We start from the raw sequence: 23,424 nt of genomic DNA, 5'->3' as shown, positions 1-23,424 counted from the left end.
CTGGTCCCAATGCCTACTGAGAGCTGGGACTGCAAAAGGGGAGCGTCAGGCAAGGGGCAATACTGGACATATAGTTTTTGTCAAGTGAAGGAGTGCTTTGTTTTTAAGCCGGTCCTTTGAGACTTGAGCCATTTCTGGCAGAAGCACAACTAAAGTATATGGGCGCTGTCGGTCTCTTGCCCCAGTGCGTACGGACCAGTGGGTAAAAGCTTTGTGCTTTAAAAAATGACACCACCCCCCCCCAGGATCACTCTATGAAGAACTAGTGTCAGCCCTCCAGATTGCATTAGTTGGGGTGTGAAATCTGCAGGGGGGGGTGGCTGCCCCACGCATCTCTCCTTGTATATCATGCTCTACATTGTATTCTTCTCCCATTTTCCCTGCGGCATTGTCGCATCCAGAGAGTCGCATGTAACAGTTTTCAAAACTGATAGCTTGCCAGCAGTCTCGGCCAAACCTGATCTCTCCGGTCAGGGTCGGGATGAAACCGTTTGGGGGTGAGAACGCCAAGAATCGCCGTGTTTCTTGTTTTTCATTGAGGTCACAATAAACACTGTACCCGGCTTTCCCCAACTGCGTCTGCCGTCTGGCTTGATATGGTCTTGCTCAGGGGTAGTCAAACTGCGGCCCTCCAGATGTCCGTGGACTACAATTCCCAGGAGCCCCCTGCCAGCGAATGCTGGCAGGGGGCTCCTGGGAATTGTAGTCCATGGACATCTGGAGGGCCGCAGTTTGACTACCCCTGGTCTTGCTGGTCGTCGTCCCGGTATTCCTGCTGAAGTTTTTCTCTGCCGCGAAAACAGCCATGGGGGGGGGGGGTTAAAAGGATCAAAGAGGGGAGGGCAGGAAGGAGGCACCACATCTTTCAAAAGGAATTGGGCAGCTTGCTGAAGCAGAGCACGAAACTCAATTACCTTTGGACGGGCAGCATACGCACGGCAATCTTTCTCTTGACAACACCTCATTAGCTATTCGAGATGGATCACGCAGGGGAAGATAAAGAGACTTTCGGACCCGAGGAGGGGGTCTTATTACTGTCAGGAAAAATATGATGCATTATCTTCTTTAGCATTCCAGAGCTAATTAAAGACTCCTGGGTCAATGACTCGAAACTGGGTCAGAGGATATCACCATCATGGACAAAAGTTAATGATTGTAGAGTGTGCCCCCCCGCCCCTTCTGCTGGAAAAGAAGTTCCGTGCTAAGAAATGATTGATCATCGCTGGGCCCACTCCAAGGACAGCCTCTTCATCTCTGGCATCAAGTAGGGCCCTTGCTGAGGAAAATGTTCCAGTGCTTTGTTAACGTTTTGATGAAAAACCTCCAAGTCCACCGTGGTGCAACGGTTAGAAGAAGAGTTGGTTCTTAGATGCCGCTTTTCTCTACCCGAAGGAGGCTCAAAGCGGCTTACAGTTGTCTTCCCTTCCTCTCCCCACAACAGACACTCTGTGAGGGAGATGGGCCTTGAGAGAGCCCTGAGATTACTGAAGAAGAAGAAAAGCTGGTTCTTATAGGCCACTTTTCTCTACCCGAAGGAGGCTCAAAGTGGCTTACAGTTGTCTTCCCTTCCTCTCCCCACAACAGACACTCTGTGAGGGAGATGGGCCTGAGAGAGCCCTGAGATTACTGAAGAAGAAGAAAAGCTGGTTCTTATAGGCCACTTTTCTCTACCCGAAGGAGGCTCAAAGTGGCTTACAGTCACCTTCCTTTTCCTCTCCCCACAACAGACCCCCTGTGAGGTGGGTGAGGCTGAGAGAGCCCTGATGTTCCTGCTCGGTCAGGACAGCTCTATCAGTGCTGTAGCAACCCCAAGGTCACAAAGCTGGCTGCATGTGAAGGAGGAGCGAGGAATCAAACCCAGCTCACCAGATTAGAAGTCCGCACTCCTAACCAATACACAAAGCTGGTTACAGCAGCCTTCCTCAACTACAGTTTTGTGCAACCGTGGGTTTTTTTGACTGCCCTGGAAGGGTTTATCGAATATGTGGGAGTTAATTAATTAATATATGTAAAACATTTATTGGGTGATATGACCATACATGGTCATGTTGACTATTCCCCCCCCCTCCAAAATGGCCCGTGATGGGCCTGGAGGGTGGGGAGGGGCTCTGGGTGGGCGTGTGCACAGCTACTCTTCCCAACCATATTCTGCACGATCGCACCACTTCTAGGGTTTGTTGAATCCTCAAGAATGGTTCCCGGGTTTCTCAATGGTAAAAAAAAGTGGAGAAAGGCAGGGTTAGAGCATCAGACTAGAATCTCGGGAGACCCAAGTTCGAATCCCCAGTTTGCTGTAGGAAGTGTTTTGGGTGACTTCGCTGGCAGGGGCTCATGGGAACTGTAGTCCATGGACATCTGGAGGGCCGCAGTTTGACTACCCCTGTGGTATAAGGCAGCAGCTTGGGCCATTTATCTTTCTTCCCGGTCTGCTGGGCCGTTGCATTCCCCCTCCCCTTGCTACCTTTTTCACTCATGACGTTCTGCTGATGCCAACAGAGTATGAACTCTAGTCTTCACTGACCCATTGTGAGGTTAGACTTTGGTCCCTGCCTTTGTGCTTCTCAGTGGGAGCTCAGTTGGCATCCCTTTTCCCTACACTCCCTGCTCACCATGAAAGGGGGGTCGTGTTCACCCACTGAGATGTAGCTAGTTCTTTCAGCGAATGGGTAGGTGGCCTTCTGGCTCCAAGGACAGCTCCTCTTTTGATGGGCTATCAACCAGAGATGGTGGTTGGAGAAATGGAGAGAGCCCCCAGGGCTTGTCTTAGTCCCTTGGGCGGAGAGTTGGCCATGTTTGCTCAGGGGCATGAAAACCGGCATGCCAAGGATTGCCTATCTCAATAGAACTCGTCGAGTTTGCAACCAGAGGGTGCAGCGATGGCCATAGACATAGATGGCCTTAAAGGAGGATTAAACAGGCTAATGGGTTAATTTAAAAATTAAAAGAGCGTTATTGAAGGCGAGCAAGAGCTAACCCTCCCTGATATAGCAATATTGTGAAGTATGTCTAAATACAACGAGCGGGACCTGCGTTCGGATCCCCACTGAGCCATGAACTTCACTGTGACTGCACGGACCACCTGCTTTGCTTCGACTCAGACGGTTTGCTGTGTGTTTCTCCCTCCTGAATTTTATTCCTGTATGCTCTTTGGAGGGAAGGCAAGATAAAGAAACGCAACTGTTTTCATTTATTTCTTACAGGCCATCAGTTTATTAAAACTAGTTGAAAGTCGCTGTCTGGGTTTAGCAACTGGGTATTACCGGCCTTGCACACTTTATAAAGCATTTTATGAAACGGGGACACGTGCCCCTTCATGTCTGCGATTAGACTTGATTCATTTGCTTATGTATTTATTTTTTGGTGCCCAGAGTGGGTTTTAGCAGTCCACAAGTAACTAGCAGCCCAAAATATCAAAATCTCAACAAAGGACCAGAAACCTGTTTCCCCTGCTAACAGAAGCTAGACATCACATCTATACAAATGCCAAATCTATAAAGCATACCATTTTCCGATAGGGTTGGACATTCTTGAAACAATAATTGTAAATAACGGCTCATTAAAGAACGGAAGCGGGGAAAATATATGGAGCCAGGTGGCACTGCTTCATTCGAATGGGGGCTGGAAGTGCAGCTCAAGTGTGGCCAGTGGAGATGTAAAGAGAATTAAAGTGAAAAAGCCTCTGTAAATATTCGGCTCGGTAATTAAAACAATACCAATAGCATCCATATTTTTGTAGATAAAGCCTTCAAGGAGGAGACGTATCCCCTGCTTACTTCATTAAAGACTGTGTGTGTCCAAGGCACACACTCTCCCACATCTGAGATGAGTATACTGTATTAAGGTGTTTTAATTAAAGCTTTCCCTTTGTGACCACTCTGCACAGTCCAGTAAAGAACATCAGCACTGGATTTTTAGGGACAAGGGAACCTTAACCTTGCTAAAGCTTAGACTGTGTTTTTTTAATAGATCTTTGTCCTACTGGCAGCTAATTTGGCCCTTTAAGAGGGATATATTTTTCTTTAAGTCATAGAGTCGGAGAGTTAGAAGGGACCTCCAGGGTCATCTGGTCCAACCCCCTGCACAGTGCAGGAACTCACAACTACCTGCCTACCCACAGTGACCCCAATTTCATGCCCAAATGATCCCCCTCCCAAAAAAAATCTCCAGAATCCAGCCTGGTCTTCAGGAAATTCACCTACCATCCCACAGTGGCAATCAGCAATTCCCTGGATATTCAGGGAAGGGCCACAAGAGACCAACCCTGGCACATCCGTTCCTGCCCACCCACCCACAATTTGCCTAAGTTCATAAAATCAGCCTTTCTGTCAGATGGCTCTCTAGCCTCTGCTTAAAAACTTCCAAAGAAGGAAGACCCACCACCTCCCAAGGAAGCCTGCTCCACTGAGGAACCACTCTGTCAGGAACTTCTTCCGGAGGTTTAGCTGAAAATTCTTAGGCCAAGAAAGTCATAGTCCAATGGTTATTTTGCCAGCTTTGGGCTGGGGTATTCTTGGAGAACTGTGGCTGATGGGAGGGACCTCAGCAGGAGATAATACTGTAGAGAGTCCACCATCCCAAACAACCATTTTCTCTAGGGGAGCTGTTATCTTGCAAATCCAGAGGGTCTCCAGGCGCTGCCTGGCGGCTGGCAACCCAGCTAGCCACACCATCTTGTGCGTATGTGACGGGCCTGTGTGAATTGCCTCCGTTTATACTTAACCTATTTAAAAGCAAATAAATCTTGAGGGGTAGCCTATCTGCACAAAAAAAATTTTTTGTGGGTGCACATCAGGGAACCTGCTCCACTCTGTCTTCGGGGAAAGGTAATGGGATATGAAATGTTTAAGGGATGAAATGCATCATTCAAAAATGAGCGTTACCTTGTTTCAGGGGGCTTGTCGGCTTTTATCTCTGAACTTGTCAATGCCATCAAAAACACCATAAACAACTATCATATTGTGCGGATTGTGATCAGCGTTCTGGCATTTAAAAAAAAAAAACTTATTTATTTTAGAGCTTTGTTTTTTTATTGTCATTTATTGAAGGCAGGATCGGGTGGTTGAAGCGTGTCAGGACGATTTAGGCTGCTCTGCAGAAGGCTTTTCTCCTTGTTAAATCGTATAGATGCCTTTGATGTTGACGGGGACGAGTTTGTTCTCCAGGCGGATGCTGAATTTCTCGAGCAGAGTTTTTTCCACCTCCTCGTCTGTCAGAGTCGCAAATTCCACCCGGTCAATGTCCTCCTTGTAGTTGTAGGTGGTCTCAGACAGCGTCCACCCGATCAAAGCTCGGAACCCGTCGGCCGTTTGGAGGGTGCAAATGGATTTCTGGGTAAACAAGGATTCCGGGGATGTTTGGAGGTAGGAACATTGGAACTGAAAATCTTCCACTTTCCGGGGATCCAGGCTGAACAGGTAGATGTTTCTCCGGTCTCTCTTCTCCAGCAGATCCGAATTGGAGAAGCTTTGGTTGGGGATGTACTGTTTCCTTCTGATTTTCTCGTAGTACCAAACGCCGTTGTCTTCGGTGAAGCGAAAGATCCCCGGCGTCTGCGGCTGGTCCTTGCCGGAAATCAGCTCCATTGGCTGCCACATTTGGTAGGAGACGCCAAAGCCCGCGTCCACGATGTAGGCTCTGCCCTCCATGACGACCTTCACGATCAGGTGGGTCATGTGAGTCGCGTAGACGTTCAGCTGCGGGTTGTAAACGTAGGCTCCCAAAATGGTCGTGTTGTAGCCCAAGGACTTCAGAACCCACGACAAGAGCTGGTTGTTCTCCATGCACCACCCTCCGCGCCGCCTTTTGACGATTTTGCTGTAGACTTGAGCCAGGTCCAAAGTAATGGTTTCCCCGCAGTGGATGCTGAGGTTTTCGAACGGGACGGCTCTAATGTGGTGCTGGAAAATGGCCGTTAGCGTGTCCAGGTCGCGTTTTTCCAGAGAGCCCTTGTAGCCGGTTCTTGTGAAATATTCTTCTAGATTCATGTCTCCTGGAAGGCAGATGTTAAAGAAACTCATTTTTAAAATGGCACTGAGGAAGAAAAACTTCCTGCCGGCACAGCCTGTGGTCTCTCTGAAGGTTCTTTTTTTTTAATTGTACAGCCTTAAAGAAAATTGCCTAGTTGAACCAGAGAAGCACAGGAACTTTGGTCTTTGGGTCTACTGAATAATTGCTGAATTCCCCTTCATAATGCATCTGCACGTCATTTCAACCTGCTCTGAGTGCCCCATAGTGTGCTATATGGAGCTGTTCTCCCTTGGAAGGGATTGTCATGAATAGTAAAGGCCTTGGGTATCGGCTTTACTATGAGATCCTCCTGGCCCTTTTCGGAAGGTTAGTACAGAGAGCATCGGATTGGATCTATCGATTATGGATCAGCAGCTCAGATTTGTCAACATTTAATATAGAAATTTCACATCTGTAAAGCCCACAATATAATATCTGAGTCGGGGGGGGGGGGGAGAGAAGGACAGCATAGATGTCAGGAGAGTATTTTGAATGATTTTACTCTGGAAGTACAGCAAGATTTCTTAAGTCTACTTTGCGTTACTTCTCTACATGTTTTGCATGACCTCTTAATTCTCTGCAGAAAACTGAAACTTTTTAACACGCCCATTTTTAATATAGTCAGTAATATAGAAACCCGCAGGAATGTAGTTCATTTAAAAATAATCTTATCAGTTATGGTATTTAGAGATTTTGTTTTTGTTTGGGGTTTTTTGGGGGGGGAGGTTGCTTTTTAATCTGGCTTCTCTCCTCCGTTTGATCTCATGGCACCAACCGAGTTTCATCAAAAAGCCTGCTTTTAATTAGGTTAATTAACCTTAAGAGATTTTTTTTTTAATAATTTTTTTAAAGCTACTTACCGGTTGCGATATTTAATTCACCGCTCTGCTGGGATTTCACTGTATCCGTCGGCCACAGAATGGAGGTTACTCGCTCTAGTAATCAGTGTGGCGGGTTAAGCGCAAATGTTCCACATCAGTTCTGAATTGCCTTCGTTCTTCATAGGCTCTCTTTTTGGGTCTTATTTGGAAGTGGATCTTAAATGCCCCCCAAAGGACAAAGTCCACCTGACATGTCTGCACATATCCCAGGTCCATTGAGCTGTGAACTGATTAAACTTTGGTTCGGAACATCTTAGCGGTGGCTTTATTTCCACCTGATTTAACCAGGCAGAACAAGATTACTTTGTTGTGAATGTTGAAAACAAACACAGAAAACACCCCAAATACTAGCCTATTCAGAGAGTTCTTAGAATAGATGAAAGGCCCCAAGTTTCATCAGCTAGTTCTGTGTTCCTCAAGGGGCTTCTAGCCACACAGGTGTTGGAGGAGGAGGAGGAGGTGGGATGTTTATATGCCCCTCAAAGCTGCTTATGATCACATTCCCTTCCTCTCTCCATAACAGGCAATTTGTGAGGGAGGTGGGGCCAAGAGAGCTCTGAGACAACTGTGACTAGCCCAAGGTCACCCAGTTGGCTGAAAATGAAGGAGTTCCCCAGTTCCCCAGCGTAGAGTCTACTGCTCTTACCTACTATGTCACGATGGCTCTCTGGAACTGGGTGTCGAATATCTAACCTGCCACCTTTGAAACTGAGGAAAATTTCACAAGGTGTTGGTCGTTTGGTGTAGTTATTAAAGAGCGGAGGAATGGAATCTGAAGAATTGGATCTGATTCCCTACTTCTTTGTGTGAAGCCACATGGGTGACCTTGAGCCAGGTAGAGTTCTCTCAGGGCTCTCTTAGCCCCATCTACCACACAGGGTGCCTGTTGTGGGAAGAGGAGCGGAAGGCAATTGTAAGCCACTTTGAGACTCCTTCGGGTAGTGAAAAGTGGGGGTATAAAAAGCCACTCTTCTTCAAATGCGCTTTTAAGAATCCCAGTTCCTAGTTGGAAAATGGGTGGAGCTTTGAAAATCGTCAGGAAGTTCCTCCTACCTATGCGAAATATACATCTCTTCCAGTGCCCCCTGCAGGACACCCTTCATATTCTGCTCAGTTATGCACACTGCAGATTTTGCATATTCCAACACTTTCTGCCCTACTATTGCAAATTGAAAAGACCGTGATTTGCCAGTCGCATGAAAGCATTTCCCATTTATTCCTTAAAGCACTTCTAAACCACCTTTCCCTTTCATCTCCAAGCAGGTAACCATAACATTAAATGCAAATGCCACAGAACTGTTTCCCTTAAAACATCCCTTCAGAGGCATATACAAGAGCTTCAGACCTCTGCAATCAAGGTAGAGCCCTACAGAACAGATGCCCTTTGCCGTCTCTCTGAAAAGAGGACGATAATGAAGCCGCCTGCCCATGAAGGAAAACACGCCAGCAAAGTGCTTGTGACTGTGTACATTATAAGCTAGTTTGGGGCCTCTGTGGAATATCCGTTAGTTGTGCAATCAAGCTGCCGAGGGAGAGTTTATAATTTTCAGACTGCAAGCTACCCAGGTACATTAAAACAGGAATTCACAGAATCAAAAGGACTCTGCGGATCTTACTGAATTTCATTATGCTTACCTTAAAAGTTCCCAAGACATTTTGCTCAAACGAGAACCTACGAATTCACCTTGCGGAATTGCTTTAGGGGTAACTGGGTGCTAACGTGGTGGTGAGAAGTGCCATCAAGTCGCAGCTGGCTTCCGGTGACCCCCCAAAGTTTTCGAGCCAGCCGCTTCCAGATCTGACATGTGTGTTTTACCACAGTGCATGCTGAGGTGCTGATTGGATGTGGTCTGGTGGGATGGTAGCGTGGCCACCGGGTCTTCCTTGACAAAACAGGGTAGAGTGGCCAGTTCTGGGTTGGGGAACTCCTGGAGACTTAGGAGTGGAGCTGCCTCTAATCAGGTGGAAGAGGACTATCAAGGTGGACTGCAGAAGAAACACCCTAGCAATCTGCCCTCTATGGATCCCAGGGCGTATCGCGTTTGGTAGCCCTCAAAAACCGCTGGCCCTCCACCAGGGCCCACCTGGAGATCGCCCACAATTACAGCTCATCTCCAGACTACAGAGATCAGTGTCTCTGGTGAAAATTGATGTTTTGGAGGGTTGACACTATGGCGTTTCCCCACTGAGGTCACCTGTCTTTCCCAAACCTCCAGGAGTTTTCCAGCCTGGATCTGGCATCCCAGCTCCTGGTTACAGCACGTTAATGATAAGCCCGACTCTTCAAAAAGGGCCTTGAATTGAGATGGACAAAGGGCACCACGAGTACCGCTGATCACAGGTCGCTTTAGCCGAGCGGCTTGCAAGTTTAAAGCCGTTTGTTCAATCCTCTGGTGGTGATTGACCATCGGTGCTGAAACTTTAAAAAGATGACTCCAATTTAATGGTGTGCCTCTTGGTAAAACTAAATGGTGCACAGTCAAAAAATAATTAACATAATTAACAGCTATGCATGTAAAGTGCTGTCAAGTGGCAACTGATTTATGGTGACTCCTGCCAGGGGCTTTCAAGGCAAGTTAGAAACAGAGGTGGTTGGCTATTGCCTTCCTCTGCAGAGCTTTCCTTGGTGGTCTCCCATGGCTCAGAGGTAAGGCATCTGCTTGTTACCCAGAAGGTCCCAGGTTCAAACCTCAGTATCTCCAGATACAGCGATCTAGTTGAGAGCCTGGAGAGTTACTGCCAGTCTGAGTAGACAGTACTGATCTTAATGGCCCATGCATACAGTAGCTCCATATATATCCTGCCCTGGCTTAGTTTCTGAGATCTGATCAGGCTGCAGATCTCCTTCCTCCTTCCCTCCATCCCTAAGCTAGTCATCGCACAATATAATAGCCGTAATGTAGTGCAACTGTGCTATTCCTAGTGACGCCATTAAAAACAACCGGGGATTCATGGGCATCTGACCTTGCAATCTGCTTGGTGTCATGGTTAAGAGTGGCAGACACAAATCTGGAGAAATGGGTTTGATTCCCCACTCCTTTACGTGCAGCTGACTGAGTGTCCTTGGGCAACCCAGTTCTCTCAGCGCTCTCTCAGCCTCACCTACGTCACAGGGTGTCTGTTGTGGGGAAAGGAAGGAAAGGTGATTGTAAGCTGCCTTGAGTGGGGTACAAAAAACACTTTTCACGCTCTCTGCGGTTGTGGTCTTTGGCTTCTACAAATAACCTCTGCAGACTCTTCAGTGTGACTCTGAACCATCAGTGTCCACCAGATGGCACCATGATTTCAATAGCTACCCGAAGAAGTCACGGCTTACAATCGATTTCAATAGCCATGTTCATTCCCCACTCCTGGTTGGAAGGAGGACCCTCCCAACTCTTGGCTTATATGAAAATATTCATTGCTTGATATCTTTTGCAATATCAGGGATTTGTAGATCCCTCCTCCTGTCTGTCTTAATGAGGGGTTGTTAACATCAAATAAGATTAAGAAACTTGGCAGGTGTGGATTTATGCGTCAGCTGTAACAAATTTGTTCACACGAGTCAGTTTAAAGGACCTCAGACATGGCAACTGGTTGGTTCTTTCAATGACTATTTATTTTTTCTTGTATCATAAGAACATAAGAGGAGGCCTGCTGGGTCAGACCAGTGTTCCATGTCATCCAGCATCCTGTTGCATACAGGGGCCGACCTCTGGACAATCAACGCCAAAACATGGAGGCTGAGGCCTTCACAGGAACATCAATTCCCTCACAAGCCCTTGAGAGGCATGCCTTAGCATTACAACACGACACACCACAAACCGATTTACATAAATCTTATTAAAATACATTTTACCCGCTATCTTTATAAGAATCACGCATGGCTCCTATTTCATTCTTGGGTTTATCTGATTAAGATTTTCATGTTATGTTGCCCTGTTATTAACCACGGGATTTCCACATCCTCCCATGTAGCTTGAGTCCTACAATGGAGGGAGACCGCACACCCCTGAGCTCCTCACTCCTGCTGCCATCCAGTGGGTCAGCAGGAGCAAAAGGAGTGTGAACAGTGGCATCATGCAGCATCTCTACCTGTTATGGACCTAGAAGTGACATCACGGAATCATAATGACGATCTAGGAATTTTCCAAACCTCCATGGTTTTTACCACAGAGAATAGGGGGATTCCTAGAGCACTGTCACAATGTGGCATATCTTCCAACTGTGTTTTCAGATACAGGCTCTATCTCTGAGGGTTCCCAGACTCCAGGTGGGACCTGGAGATCTCCAGATTACCGAGATCAGTCCCCTGGAGAAAATGGGATGCTTTGAAGGGTGGACTCTATGGCATTGTCGCCTACTGAGATCCCCCCCCCCATCCCCAAATCTCCAGGAGTTTCACAATCCGGAGTTTCCAGACCTGTCTCCCCATACCCTCCTGGTGACCAGGGGGGACCCGGCAACCCATGTGTTCATTTGGCCTCAATATGCTGGGTTTGGGGGTCAAAGCAAAAGCTCAGTCAGCTCCAGGCTCCGAATCTCAAGCTGGAAAGGGTTCTGGAGGCCATCTAGTCTCAGTGCAGGATCTGCCTAAAGCATCCCTCTGCTCAGCATTGCCAGACGCAGGGAAATTTTACGATTTCTCCCTCGATTAAAAGGGTCGGACGTTTGAATATCTCTTCTTAGTTCCTCGCAACTTTCTGTGCCAGCGAATGAGCTTGGCCCGGCTTCTCAGCAAAAAGCATCGCGTTGACAGAAGGACAGCTGCCGAAGGAGCGGAGGAAAGAAGAAGAGGGCGAAATTGCTGCAGAGACATCTTTCTGTTTTAAACTTGGCTTGCGATTGGCGGGAATATAATTGCGGTAAATGTGGCTGCTGATGAGCGTCGGCGTCTCCGCTTTCTGAAATGTAATCTCTGCCGTTTTTACCCTGCCGATTTATGGGATTGTTGTAGCCATGAGTGGCGTATCTATAAACTGCAGCTACCCAGATCTCCTTGTGATGGGAAAGTAAATCAAATTCCGGATTGCCTTTTCCCTCTGTACCCGAGCAAGATAATCTAGGCCACAGTGCCCCTCGGAGGCATGGAAGAGCAGCCAAAATGGCAGGTAGTCCTCCTGCATAGTTATAACAAAATCAGCAGGAAAGTAATAATAAAAAGAGCAGGGGGAAATTAATAAATGATTTGGCTGTGACTGCCTCCTGTAGCTGGTAAGCACACACGCCAATTCAGATCAACTTTAAATGGCTCAAGAAACTTAAGGGCCAATTCCTGCCTCACTAAGGACTCGTGTTTTGGGACCCCACGCTGAGAACTTAATCTAAGGGGCCCAGGGGAGGGCTTCAGTGGTAGACCATCTGCCTGACACGCAGAATGCCCCAGGCTCAATCATCATTTTATGATTTTATCTGATTGTTCTATAACCATGTTGTCACCCTCCCGGAGCTATATAGGAAGGGTGGGTTATAAAAACAAAGATTTATTTATTATGGATTTGGTTTACAAATAAAGCCAGGCGCCTTTACCTGAAATAGGTGGGGATAAATTGCTCTTTCTGCTGTACATACATTGAAAGCGCCACAAGACGTAACTTAGCACGTGTAAAAAAAAAAAAATCAAGGGTGTGCTCTACATGGATAGCACATGCATGCCATGGACTGTACACATGTGCCATGGATTGTACACTGCAATCTGTGTACAGGGATTATCCTAGTGGCCTCGACTATCTCTACTGGCGGTGAATCTTTATTTACTCGAATTACTTAGCAGAAGTTCATTCTGCATCAGCTGGCCATCTGGTTCGTTGGCTGCACTCCAGTTTTAGTGTTTTGGGAGAGCGTGGAAAAGTTCTCTCTTTCCAATCCCGCTGCCCCATGCATCTATATAAATAAAATATGCATGGTCCTTCTGACAGTGTGCGCCCCTGATTGGCTCTCACTGGGGAGCAGTCCCCCAATAGGGTGCGAACCAGGCATCAGAAGGACTTATCGCAGCCGCTTCACACCCCTGCCTTGCTCCTCTTGGCTCTTCCGAGCAGAGGGAAGAGCCAGCAAGAGGCAAGCTGTAGCAGGTGGCAAGCTGCAGGGAATGGGCAGCTGCCAACCCCCTCTGCCGTAGCCCTGCCATGCTCCGCATCATCATGGCTAGAGGGAATCACACACCATTCCCCACCTTTCTGGCTGCCAGGAAGGCTAGGGAAGCCGGCAGAGTATGCTCCACCACAGCGCATGCTGTTCTCTGCCTCCCTGGCTGCTGGGAAGGTGAGGGAGGCCAGCTGGGCATGCTCCAGCGCACCACCTCAACCAGCTCACCTTGCTAGCTGGCCTCCCTTCCTTTCTTTGGCCCGTTTTTAAAACAGGCTTTGGCCCTAGTAATTTTATAAAATCCAATCATGCCTCTCCAGTCAACAATTTCTCCCCCCAGAATGATCACGGAGACATATCCTAAACGGTATCTACACAGTGGCTCTCGTCCCAAAGGGAGCTCTTGCTAGCCAGCTTTTTGGTGGTGGTGTTCAGGTAGCATTCGCTGGCAGGGGCTCCTGGGAATTGTAGTCCATGGACATCTGGAGGGCCGCAGTTTGACTACCCCTGCTGTAAGGTGTGCATTCAAGGGGCCAAGGGAAAGTGAATGATTCACAAGGAACACGTCATCTGCCATGTGGAAAAGGAGGGGTCCGCGTAATCAAGGGAGACGGCGAATCTTATCAAGAAAAACAGCTTCAGAAAGAACCTCTGAGTTGATTTTAAACATTTGCTCCAAGCGACATTAGCTAGCAGTCTAGAAATGTGCAAAATTTCTTGCAATCTAGCAAATCATCTTTGCTTCTCTCACGAGTTAAGGGAACCTGGGCCCAGGCAGGATTTTCCCAATTTACTCTGGTAGTAATTTTAACTAAGGTGTGGGGCCTAAAGGTTCATTAACAGGAACAAGCTTCTTCTTTAATCTTATGTTGAACCGCTCCTTCAGGGTTTTCTCCAAATCTTTCTCGGTGAGGGTGGTCCGCTCCACCAGGTCCATGTTGTCCTTGTAATCATACTTGGTTTCGGTGAGCGTCCAGCCGATCAAAACCCGAAAGCCGTCAGCGGTTTGGAGACTGCAGATGGATTTCTTAACAAACAAAGACTCGGGGGCAGTTTGGATAATGGTATTCTGCTCCCGAAACTCCTCGATACTCCGCGGCTTCAGAGTAAAAGAGTAAATCTTGGGGGCATTTCCCACGGCTTAAAAATAGCACAATGGTTGCCGATTGAAAACGCTACTAATTTGCCATAACGCACGACGTCGTCAACAATCTGCAACAATCCTGAAACCGATCAGCAATAAGCGCTTCGTTGTGGCGCTTTCAGGGGAATCCAGAAAACTGGATTCACCCTCCGGATAGCGATACACTCCTGCAACCAATCTGCAACAGTAGCGCTAAAGACCTGTGCGTTACCATTGTAGCTGGTTCTTCAAAGTCCCTCCCCCTGGATCTCTCCTCCAAACTTCCGGCGAAGCGATCGCCATTTTTTTTTCTCGGAGCGAGCGGGGATAAACGCACCGGCGAGCCTCTTTCTGTTTAGAGGCTTCCCTGGCTTCAGTCCTTCACCTTTAGTCACTAAGCACAAACCACATAAAAGCCCGTTTGCTGAAATAAAGTCCCTTTATTTTTTACACATAATTTCAGCCGAAAATCGAGCCCGTGAGAAGGGGGGGGGGGAATTTTTTTTTATCACTCGAGCCAGCGTGCCAACGATCATACAATCAAACGATAGATCACATTAGGCAGCTGGATGGGTCTCTCCAGTGCAAGGAATCTACGTAGATTCGTTGCTATGGGTCTGTTTTTTTTTTAAAAAAAGCTTTCTTAAAGGGAAAGGGGCTGTTTGGGAGCATGCTAACGGCTGCCCATTGGCTGCTTGACGGCCAGGGGCGGGACAAGCTTGGCAATAGCGCTTCCTTTCTAGCGATTTCTGCCGAGACCGGAAGCCTGTGGGAAACGCTAAAAAACGCAACTGATTCCACTACAAAGCCAGGTGTGCAAAACGACGAATTCCACTATTTTAAATGGCGATTTTTCATTCCGCAAACAATTTGCAACAAAGATCGCCGTGGGAAATGGCCCTTGCAGTTCATGTCTTCTGGGATGTCAAAGTAGAGAGATTTGGGTTTCGAATCAGAGCCGTAAACTTTACGCTTTATTTTGTCAAGGTACCACATGCCGCTGTCTTCGGTGACACGGAAGATCCCGGGCTTCTGGGGTTGGTCTTTGCCAGAGACCAGTTCCAGCGGTTGCCACATCTGGAAGGCTATGCCAAAGCCTCCGTCTGCGATGTAGCCTTTACCGTCAATGACCACTTTTAACAGCAGGTGATTCATGGCATCATCGTATTTGTTTTGCTGCGGGACGTAAACGTGGCCCCCCAAAAGAGTGACATCGTAACCCATGGTCTGAAAGACCCAGGAGAGAAGGAGGTTATTCTCGAGACACCACCCGCCCCGGTGGTTCTTCACAATCTTCTTGTAGACAGGCTCCAAGCCAAACTCGATGGTTTCTCCGCAGTGTATGTTGAGATTCTCAAATGGCACTGATCGTATGTGGCACTGCAGGACGGCTGTCAAGGTTTTCAGATCCAGCGGTCGCAGGGGACCCTTGTAAGAAATCCTTGCAAAATATTCCTTCAGCTTCATGCTGCTCTGTGGCGCCCTCCCTGCGGAAGGAGCAAAAGGAACAGTCCCCTTAACTCATTTCATACGCTCTGATTTGTTTCGTAATAGTTTTCAGTGTTCTTAAGCAGAGTGTAATCCAGTGACTTCATTGAATGTATGTGTTCATTTGTTTCCATCCCATCTTAATGCTCATAAAACAACACCCAAGGGAGCTAAACAGATATTAAACATCCTTTAAAAATGTATGGGCATCAAAGAATAACCCATTTATTAGCCAAACAGTATGAGGTTTTCACTTTCTGTTGGAATATGCAAGACCTGCAGGGTGCATAATATAGCAGAATATAAAGGGTGTGGCTTGTGGGGGACGCTGGAGGAAAAGTATATTGAGAATAGATAGGATGGGAACTTCCTGGTGCTTACCAGGAGTCAGCTCCTTCACCTGAATGGGGGCAGTCCACAACAACCCTGCGCTCCATTTCCTGAAGAACTTGGAGGCCACAAAGGGGGCTGTGATGCCCACAAGGGCCATGTTGGGAAAGCCATAAATGGAGCCTGTCCAGATCCCTGACACTGTTCCATGATTTTGCGATGTTACTTACTCAACACGGGCTTGTTTTCAACTTCACAGTCCCTACAAGGGCCCTCTTGGGCAAATGCTTCCAAAAAGCTCTGTCAGCTCTTATTCACCTCTCAAGCTGGTTTTCCATCCTGCTCGGATTCATGCTTAACTCAGATATGTCCCCCCCCCCCTCTCCAAACATCATGGCCAAAACGCTGCTGGCTTTTCAACAGTGAGCAGTGACTGAGCAAAACCAGATTTCTGTACTTTTGAACAGCTGGGTACAGGAGGGAGTTTTAGCTGTCATCTTTAACTTGGCATAACAAGCTGCAGCATCCAAAATACTGTCTTCTACCCCATCCCCTCCCAGTCCTTAAATCAGTTTCTTGCCTCCTGTTCTCTAGTGAGACTATTTCCCTGGTTCCTCTGCCCCCTAGCCTCTTCCAGACTCACCCCCTGTGTCCCTATTTCACCTCTAATCTGAAGGGGTGCTGGCTAACATTCGATGAGTGAGCCAGTTTGGTGTAGTGGTTAGGAGTGCGGATTTCTAATCTGGCATGCCAGGTTCAATTCTGCGCTTCCCCACATGCAGCCAGCTGGGTGACCTTGGGCTCACCACGGCACTGATAAAAACTGTTCTGACTGAGCAGGAATATCAGGGCTCTCTCAGCCTCACCTACCTCTCAGGGGTGTCTGTTGCGGGGAGAGGAAAGGGAAGGCGAGTGTTAAGCCGCTTTGAGCCTCCTTCGGGTAGAGAAAAGCGGCATAGAAGAACAAACTCTTCTTCTATGAGACTATACTCAGGCTGAGAGAGGGTTTCAACAAGGGTGGGACTTGGAGGAAATAAATATTTTAATTGGGGGGGCTCCGAGAGAGAGAGAGATCTGGACACATTTTAAAAGCGTGAGAGCCTCTTCATGTATATATATATTTTTACCAGCTTATAGTCCTCATCATTACATTACATCACATCTTGTTGTTATTTTCACCTGAAAAACTGGTGCCCTCCTCCCCTACCATCGGGTAAATTTCTGGGAAATGCTGGGGTTTCCAAAAAGTAGCTTACCTGCTGAATTCATCCTAAGAAGTGAAGTGCCCCACAGTCCCTTCTTCGTTCCCCTTTATCGACTCACTCGGATGTCTGTTGTTAGAGAAGTGGAAACCCTTTTGAGCTTCTCCGTCTTCTGGGAGTCTGTCCGCTATTCTGTAAACAGAGCAACAGTTGAGAGGGTAGAGTCCTACAGACCTCAAAGAGGAAGTTTTTTTGTGTGTGGTTTTTTTTGTTATATCAGCGGCTAATCCTGCCCACCCCACCCCCAATCTGAAAATGCTGATGAACTGGTTGTTTTACTTTATTTAGTCTCTTGGCTTTTATTACTCTTGTTTCTGACTGAAGTTCATGGCCAAAGTCCAGAATTGAGGGCGTATTGGGGCAAAGTATTCATTAATTCATTAATTCATTCATTTTTTTTTTTTTTTTTTACTCAGGGTGGTTTACAAGGAAGTTCCCAGTTCCAATTCACTGTGGCACTAGTAGGATGATGCAGGAAGCACGGATGCGGAGAATCCCGTGCAGGCTGAGAAATCTTCTCTGTTACCTTGGTTCCACTTGGGTGCTCTGTGCAAAATTGACAGATGTTTCAGTGGTGAAAACTGAAAGCATTCCCATGTGCTTGTTCCTGGTTGCATGCCCAGGATTCCTGCCGGGTTGTGCCGTGCGGGCATGCAGTGATTTATGGTCCTGAAGGTGGTTCTCTTGACAAGGTAATCCGCGTTTGTGCCTCCCAGTGGGCAGAAGAAAAGGCAAAATGCAAGTGTTGTTTCTGCATTTGAAAATTTTAGGGAGAGGTAAATGATTTAGGTGGGTAAAAGAAGATCTGTATTGACAGGGAACAGGAAATGTTTGCATAAGTTCTGCAAGACACGAGTCAAAGAGGGTACAGAGGAGAGAGACGAGGAAAATCCAGGGCCTGGGGTTCAAGCCCTGTGAGGAAAGGCTGAGGGACTTGGAAATGTTCAGCCTGGAGAAGAGGAGGCTGAGAGGGGACAGGAGGGCTGTCTTTCAAGTATGTGAAAGGTTGTTACTTAGAGGAGAGCAGGGAGCAATTCCTGTTGGCAGCAGAGGAGAGGACCTGCAGGAATGGCTTTAAACGGCATGCAGAACGGTGCTGGCTAGGGATTGGGGGAAGGATTCAGACGGAATATTTCAGCAGTAGATTGGGTTCAAAGCCTGAAGAATGTTTCAGGGGTTTCTCAAGAGTACAAAAATTGAGAAAGGCTGTCCTCCTAACCCAACACTCTAATGCAGGGATTTTCAGCCTGTGTGGCATCCTGGCACAGTGGTACACAGTGGGAGCCCCCCAAGGTGTGCCATGGCATGGGAGGGAATTTGTTTTAAAAATTATTTTTTTAAATTTAAGACTTTGCCCATTATTTGGGTAGGCCAGCCTGTCCCCTCCCCAGGAGGCCAAGGATGGGTCTGGAGACATCAGGCAGGGGAGGGGCCCCTGGCCATTCAAACCTTTACCGATGGAGGCTCCTCTCACCTGTGTCGAGTTACCTGTGTCAGTGCCAGTTCAAGGAATGAGGGAGTGTTTTTGTTTTAACTCAGTGTGCGGGTGATAGAGGGGCCCAGCTGTGGCCTGGTGCAAGACCGGCCCAGGCCCCTGGTGAACTCTGGGGCTTGGGGGGGTGGGGGACAGCAGTCCGAAAATGTTCTGTGTTCCTCAGATCTTGAAGAAATGTTCAGGGGTTGCCCACACAGTCCTAATGTTGAGAAGGGCTACTCTAGTAACTACGAGTGGCTTTCAGTTTGGGCTATGCAATGTCTGTACCTCCCCACCGTGCAATTCCTGAAAACGGCCACCATGCAATTTCTGCTTCCATTAAACAAATCCCACCCACCCCTAAAAATGTGTACTTTCCCCCCAAGATTATTTGTATGCCCACACAGGAGCACTATCCCTAGATTGTACCTATAATTATGCAACCTATCCACATAACACGCAGCGTGAATACACAGCGAATCCACAAAGCAAACAATCTCTCGTCCTCCGTCGGACGACAGAACGGTTGATAACAGACACAGAATTCCCCTCCCACACACTCACAAACACACACACTCACACACACATGCAGACTGGTTATATATCTCAATCCTTACAAAAGGATTCAAAATCAATAGCTGGCACATGTTCTAAAAAAGACTGGCGGGAAAGAGGTGTTGCGAGGGTGTGAAGAAACAAGATCCGAAATATTAGGCACTGATTATTAGTTTGCGGTAACGCCGGCGTTTGGCTCTATTCCCAACTGTTTTCATTAGCCAGTATTTTTGTTCCGTCGGCAAAGCCCCTCGTGGTTACGGCAGGCATTGCAAGCTTATTCCCAAGATGGCTTCAGGTTTGTTTGTTTTTCCCCCCCCCCCCCCCAGCCTTGTTAACCGCAAGAAATCCTAACACAATAAATGAGCAGATGCCTCCGTGCGACGGTGGACGGGCAGTGGTGGCCAACCGTGATCCTACGTGCATCGTGTTTAGACGGTGTGACATGGAATGGAATGTTTTGAGATGAGATAGTAAAGGGAGGAAGAGCTGGTTGTTTTATACTCCGCTTTTCACTACCCAGAGGGATTTCAAGCAGCTCACGGCCACCTCCGAACAGCCAGCTGCAACCCGGTCTGGTTCTGAGGAAGAGGAGGAGTGGGGAATTGAACCTGACCCTCCAGATGAGTAGACGTTGTTCTTAAGCAGGGGTAGTCAACCTGCGGCCCTCCAGATGTCCATGGACTACAATTCCCATGAGCCCCTGCCAGCGAACGCTGGCAGGGGCTCATGGGAATTGTAGTCCACGGACATCTGGAGGACCACTGGTTGACTACCCCTGATTTAGACGACCAACTTGATCAGGTGTTTTGTTTTGTTTTGTTTCTTATTCTGGTTCCAAAGGCAACAGGCAAAGCACCTCTGGCAGTGCCCTCTGATTTACATAACGGAGTACATGTAGAGCCTCTACAAATTAGCAAGCTATAGTCAAGTCATATCTGGAGATGATTGTTCTGATCTTCTTGGGAGTTCTCAGTTCTTGGGAGTTCTCAGTTCTTGGAAGTTCTCATTCTTGGTGCTGGGGGGGGGAGGCCTCAGGCATCTTCTCCCTCCCCCCCTCCCCCCCCCCGTGGGTCCCTTAATTGGGCAAATTGGGGCATGTAAATGGAGACATCTCTCACAGTGCCTCTGATCTTCTTGGCTGCCCTTTACAAAATGAGAAGCATTGCAGAAATGAAAATGGCAGGGCTCCGATGGAAATGTTAACGGCCGGCATTGGAGAGCCCAGAATTGCTGCTTAATTATCCGCAGAGATGCAATACTGAAGAATCTCTCTCTGTCTCTCTGTCTCTCTGTCTCTCTCTCTGTCTCTCTCTCTCTCTGTCTATCTCTCTCTGTCTCTGTCTCTCTCTCTGTGCCTGCTTCAGAGACCCTTCTTAGGTAGGGCTCCCATTTCTGAGCTGGAAAACGCCTGGTGAATTGCGGCCTGGAGATCTCTCGCTTGTACAACCACTCTCCAGCTGCCAAAGATCAGTTCCCCCCGGGGAAAACTGGTAGCTCTGGGAGATGGACTCTGTGTCCATGTCCCCTCCTCCTGCATTCCCTCCCCTCACTCAACCCCATCCTCTCCAGACTCCAACCTCCAGGTATTTCCCAATCCACGGCTTTTAAACCCTTTGGGAAGCGTATCTTGGGGAGAGCAGAGACCTCAGTGGGGTGTCCTGCCATCCAATCCAGCCCCCAAAGCATCCGTTTTCTCTAGGGCAACAGTATCCCTCCTCTGGAGGTCAGCTGTAATTCTGGGGGACATCCTGGCTTCCCTTGGAGGCCGGCAGTTCTGTTGAAGGGGCTCAGAGCAACATGAATCGACACACGCATCGGATCGGGTTCCGCCTTATGATGTACGTTGACACTGAAGAAGAAGAAGAGTTGGTTCTTATATGCCGCTTTTCCCTACTCGAAGGAGGCTCAAAGCAGCTTACAGTCACCTTCCCATTCCTCTCCCCACAACAGACACCCTGTGAGTGAGCTGAGGCTGAGAAAGCCCTGATATTCCTGCTCGGTCAGAACAGTTTTATCAGTGCCGTGGCGAGCCCAAGGTCACCCTGCTGGCTGCATGTGGGGGAGCGCAGAATCGAACCCGGCATGCCAGATTAGAAGTCCGCACTCCTAACCACTACACCAAACTGGCTCTTGGAGTACAGGTAGAACCCGTATCAGCAATCTGCAGACGAGCCTTATCCAAAGATGCCTCTGATCTTGGGAGTTCTTTGTGTTTTGTTCTCAACATTTCAGAATGCCGTGGACACGTTCTAGTGAACGCTTGTGACTCAGAATGGGCTAGGCCAATCCCTGAACCCTCTTCCCAAACTCAGTTATGTCCACAGACTGCTATTTGTTCTGGAAGGGGGTGACACCCACACATGCACACACGGTATAGGTGGTTGAGGTAGCCTGATCTGTGACTTCGTGTATTACCGGCAACGATTTAGATTCTGCTTTCTGTTGTTTTGGGTTCTTTTAAAATTCTTTCTGCAGCAAAATCCTTTTTCCTTTCATGGAATACATACCTTCCTTCCCTTCTGGAGACTCTTGCATGCTTGTTGTGTTGAGGTTTTAATTTTTAATTTTTTTTAGTTTACAAAAAAAACCCATATCCCTCCTCACCTCTGCCTACAGGTGCTGCAAACCTTTGCTAGATTTATTGCAATATGGCTCCAAGCCAGCTACGAAACCCACACAAGTCACAAAACCACAATCTGGCAAATCAAGGCAGTGTACAAACGTCCAACAATAAAAACACCTATAACTCAAACATTTAAAACATTATAAGACTATTAAAAGGTGTCAGCGTTTCCTAAGGCAAATTTCCAGTAAGACAGTTTTGTCGTACTTTGCATGCTATGGCAAAGTATTTGGCTGTTTGGTAATCTCAGTACTTCCCCCGGAGATGAGTCTCTTAGTTTTTTCCTTCCTAAGAATCACTTGTGCATTCAAGGGGCCAAGGGAGAGTGAATGATTCACAAGGAACACGTCATCGGCCATGTGGAAAAGGAGGGGTCCGCGTAATCAAGGGAGACGGCGAATCTTATCAAGAAAAACAGCTTCAGAAAGAACCTCTGAGTTGATTTTAAACATTTGCTCCAAGCGACATTAGCTAGCAGTCTAGAAATGTGCAAAATTTCTAGCAATTTAGAAATCATCTTTGCTTCTCTCACGAGTTAAGGAAGCATGGGCCCAGGCAGGATTTTCCCAATTTGGTAGTAATTTTAACTAAGGTGTGAGGCCTAAAGGTTCATTAAGAGGAACAAGCTTCTTCTTTAATCTTATGTTGAACCGCTCCTTCAGGGTTTTCTCCAACTCTTTCTCGGTGATGGTGGTCTGCTCCACCAGGTCCATGTTGTCCTTGTAATCATACTTGGTTTCAGTGAGCGTCCAGCCGATCAAAACCCGAAAGCCGTCAGCGGTTTGGAGACTGCAGATGGATTTCTTAACAAAAAAAGACTCGGGGCAAGTTTGGAGAATGGTACTCTGCTCCCGGAACTCCTCGATGCTCCGTGGCTTCAGAGTAAAACAGTAAATCTTGCAGTTTATGTCTTCTGGGCCGTCAAAATAGAGAGATTTGAGTTTCGAATCAGAGCCATAAACTTTACGCTTTATTTTGTCAAAGTACCACATGCCGCTGTCTTCGGTGACACGGAAGATCCCGGGCTTCTGGGGTTGGTCTTTGCCAGAGACCAGTTCCAGCGGTTGCCACATCTGGAAGGCTATGCCAAAGCCTCCGTCTGCGATGTAGCCTTTACCGTCAATGACCACTTTTAACAGGAGGTGAATCATGGCATCATCGTATTTGTTTTGCTGCGAGATGTAAACGTGACTCCCCAAAAGAGTGACGTCGTAACCCATGGTCTGAAAGGCCCAGGAGAGAAGGAGGTTATTCTCGAGACACCACCCGCCCCGGTGGTTCTTCACAATCTTGTCGTAGACGGCCTCCAAGCCAAACTCGATGGTTTCTCCGCAGTGTATGTTGAGATTCTCAAATGGCACCGATCGTATGTGGCACTGCAGGACGGCCGTCAAGGTTTTCAGATCCAGCGGTCGCAGGGGACCCTTGTAAGAAATCCTTGCAAAATATTCCTTCAGCTTCATGCTGCTCTGTGGCGCCCTCCCTGCGGAAGGAGCAAAATGAACAGTCCCCTTAATTCATTTCATACGCTCTGATTTGTTTCGTAATAGTTTTCAGTGTTCCTAAGCAGAGTGTAATCCAGTGACTTCACTGAATTTATGTGTTCATTTGTT

General features: G+C 47.7%; 3 protein-coding genes across 5 annotated transcripts in view; 1 reads left to right on the top strand and 2 right to left on the bottom strand.

The window, feature by feature from the left end:
* Window positions 1–4,985: 4,985 nt before the first annotated feature.
* NAT1 (N-acetyltransferase 1) lies at window positions 4,986–17,382 on the bottom strand. 2 transcript variants are annotated; one of them, XM_077310498.1, is made up of 2 exons: window positions 17,151–17,382; window positions 4,986–5,989 (listed from the first exon to the last, which is right to left on the bottom strand). In XM_077310498.1, the coding sequence occupies exons 1-2, from the start codon at window positions 17,161–17,163 to the stop codon at window positions 5,112–5,114; spliced, it is 891 nt and encodes a 296-aa protein (XP_077166613.1). In that variant the 5' UTR covers window positions 17,164–17,382; the 3' UTR covers window positions 4,986–5,111. The 2 variants fall into 2 exon arrangements, with proteins under 2 accessions (XP_077166613.1, XP_077166614.1); XM_077310499.1 differs by lacking the exon at window positions 17,151–17,382 and adding an exon at window positions 6,867–7,212.
* SDR42E1 (short chain dehydrogenase/reductase family 42E, member 1) overlaps window positions 5,554–23,424 on the top strand; it is a 56,698-nt gene continuing 38,827 nt past the window's right edge. Inside the window, exons 1-3 of one of the 2 annotated variants that reach the window (XM_077310493.1) lie at window positions 5,554–5,663; window positions 6,102–6,333; window positions 17,573–17,848. The gene's annotated coding sequence lies outside the window, so the exon portion shown is untranslated. Of the gene's footprint in view, window positions 5,664–6,101; window positions 6,334–12,772; window positions 15,223–17,572; window positions 17,849–23,424 lie in introns of those variants that run through there. The other variant, XM_077310494.1, reaches the window with a different exon arrangement.
* On the bottom strand, window positions 21,753–23,296 carry LOC143823713 (arylamine N-acetyltransferase, pineal gland isozyme NAT-3-like). The gene has a single exon (XM_077310266.1). The coding sequence runs from the start codon at window positions 23,272–23,274 to the stop codon at window positions 22,399–22,401; it is 876 nt and encodes a 291-aa protein (XP_077166381.1). The 5' UTR covers window positions 23,275–23,296; the 3' UTR covers window positions 21,753–22,398.

The sequence above is a fragment of the Paroedura picta genome, chromosome 14, assembly GCF_049243985.1.
Source record: "Paroedura picta isolate Pp20150507F chromosome 14, Ppicta_v3.0, whole genome shotgun sequence".
NCBI lineage: Eukaryota > Metazoa > Chordata > Lepidosauria > Squamata > Gekkonidae > Paroedura > Paroedura picta.
This window is presented reverse-complemented; position numbering and strand designations above follow the sequence as displayed.

What these genes read in the sequence shown, in the direction of transcription:
- LOC143823713 (XM_077310266.1), bottom strand. Translation starts at nt 23,274, where the DNA reads ATGAAGCTGAAGGAATATTTTGCAAGGATTTCTTACAAGGGTCCCCTG.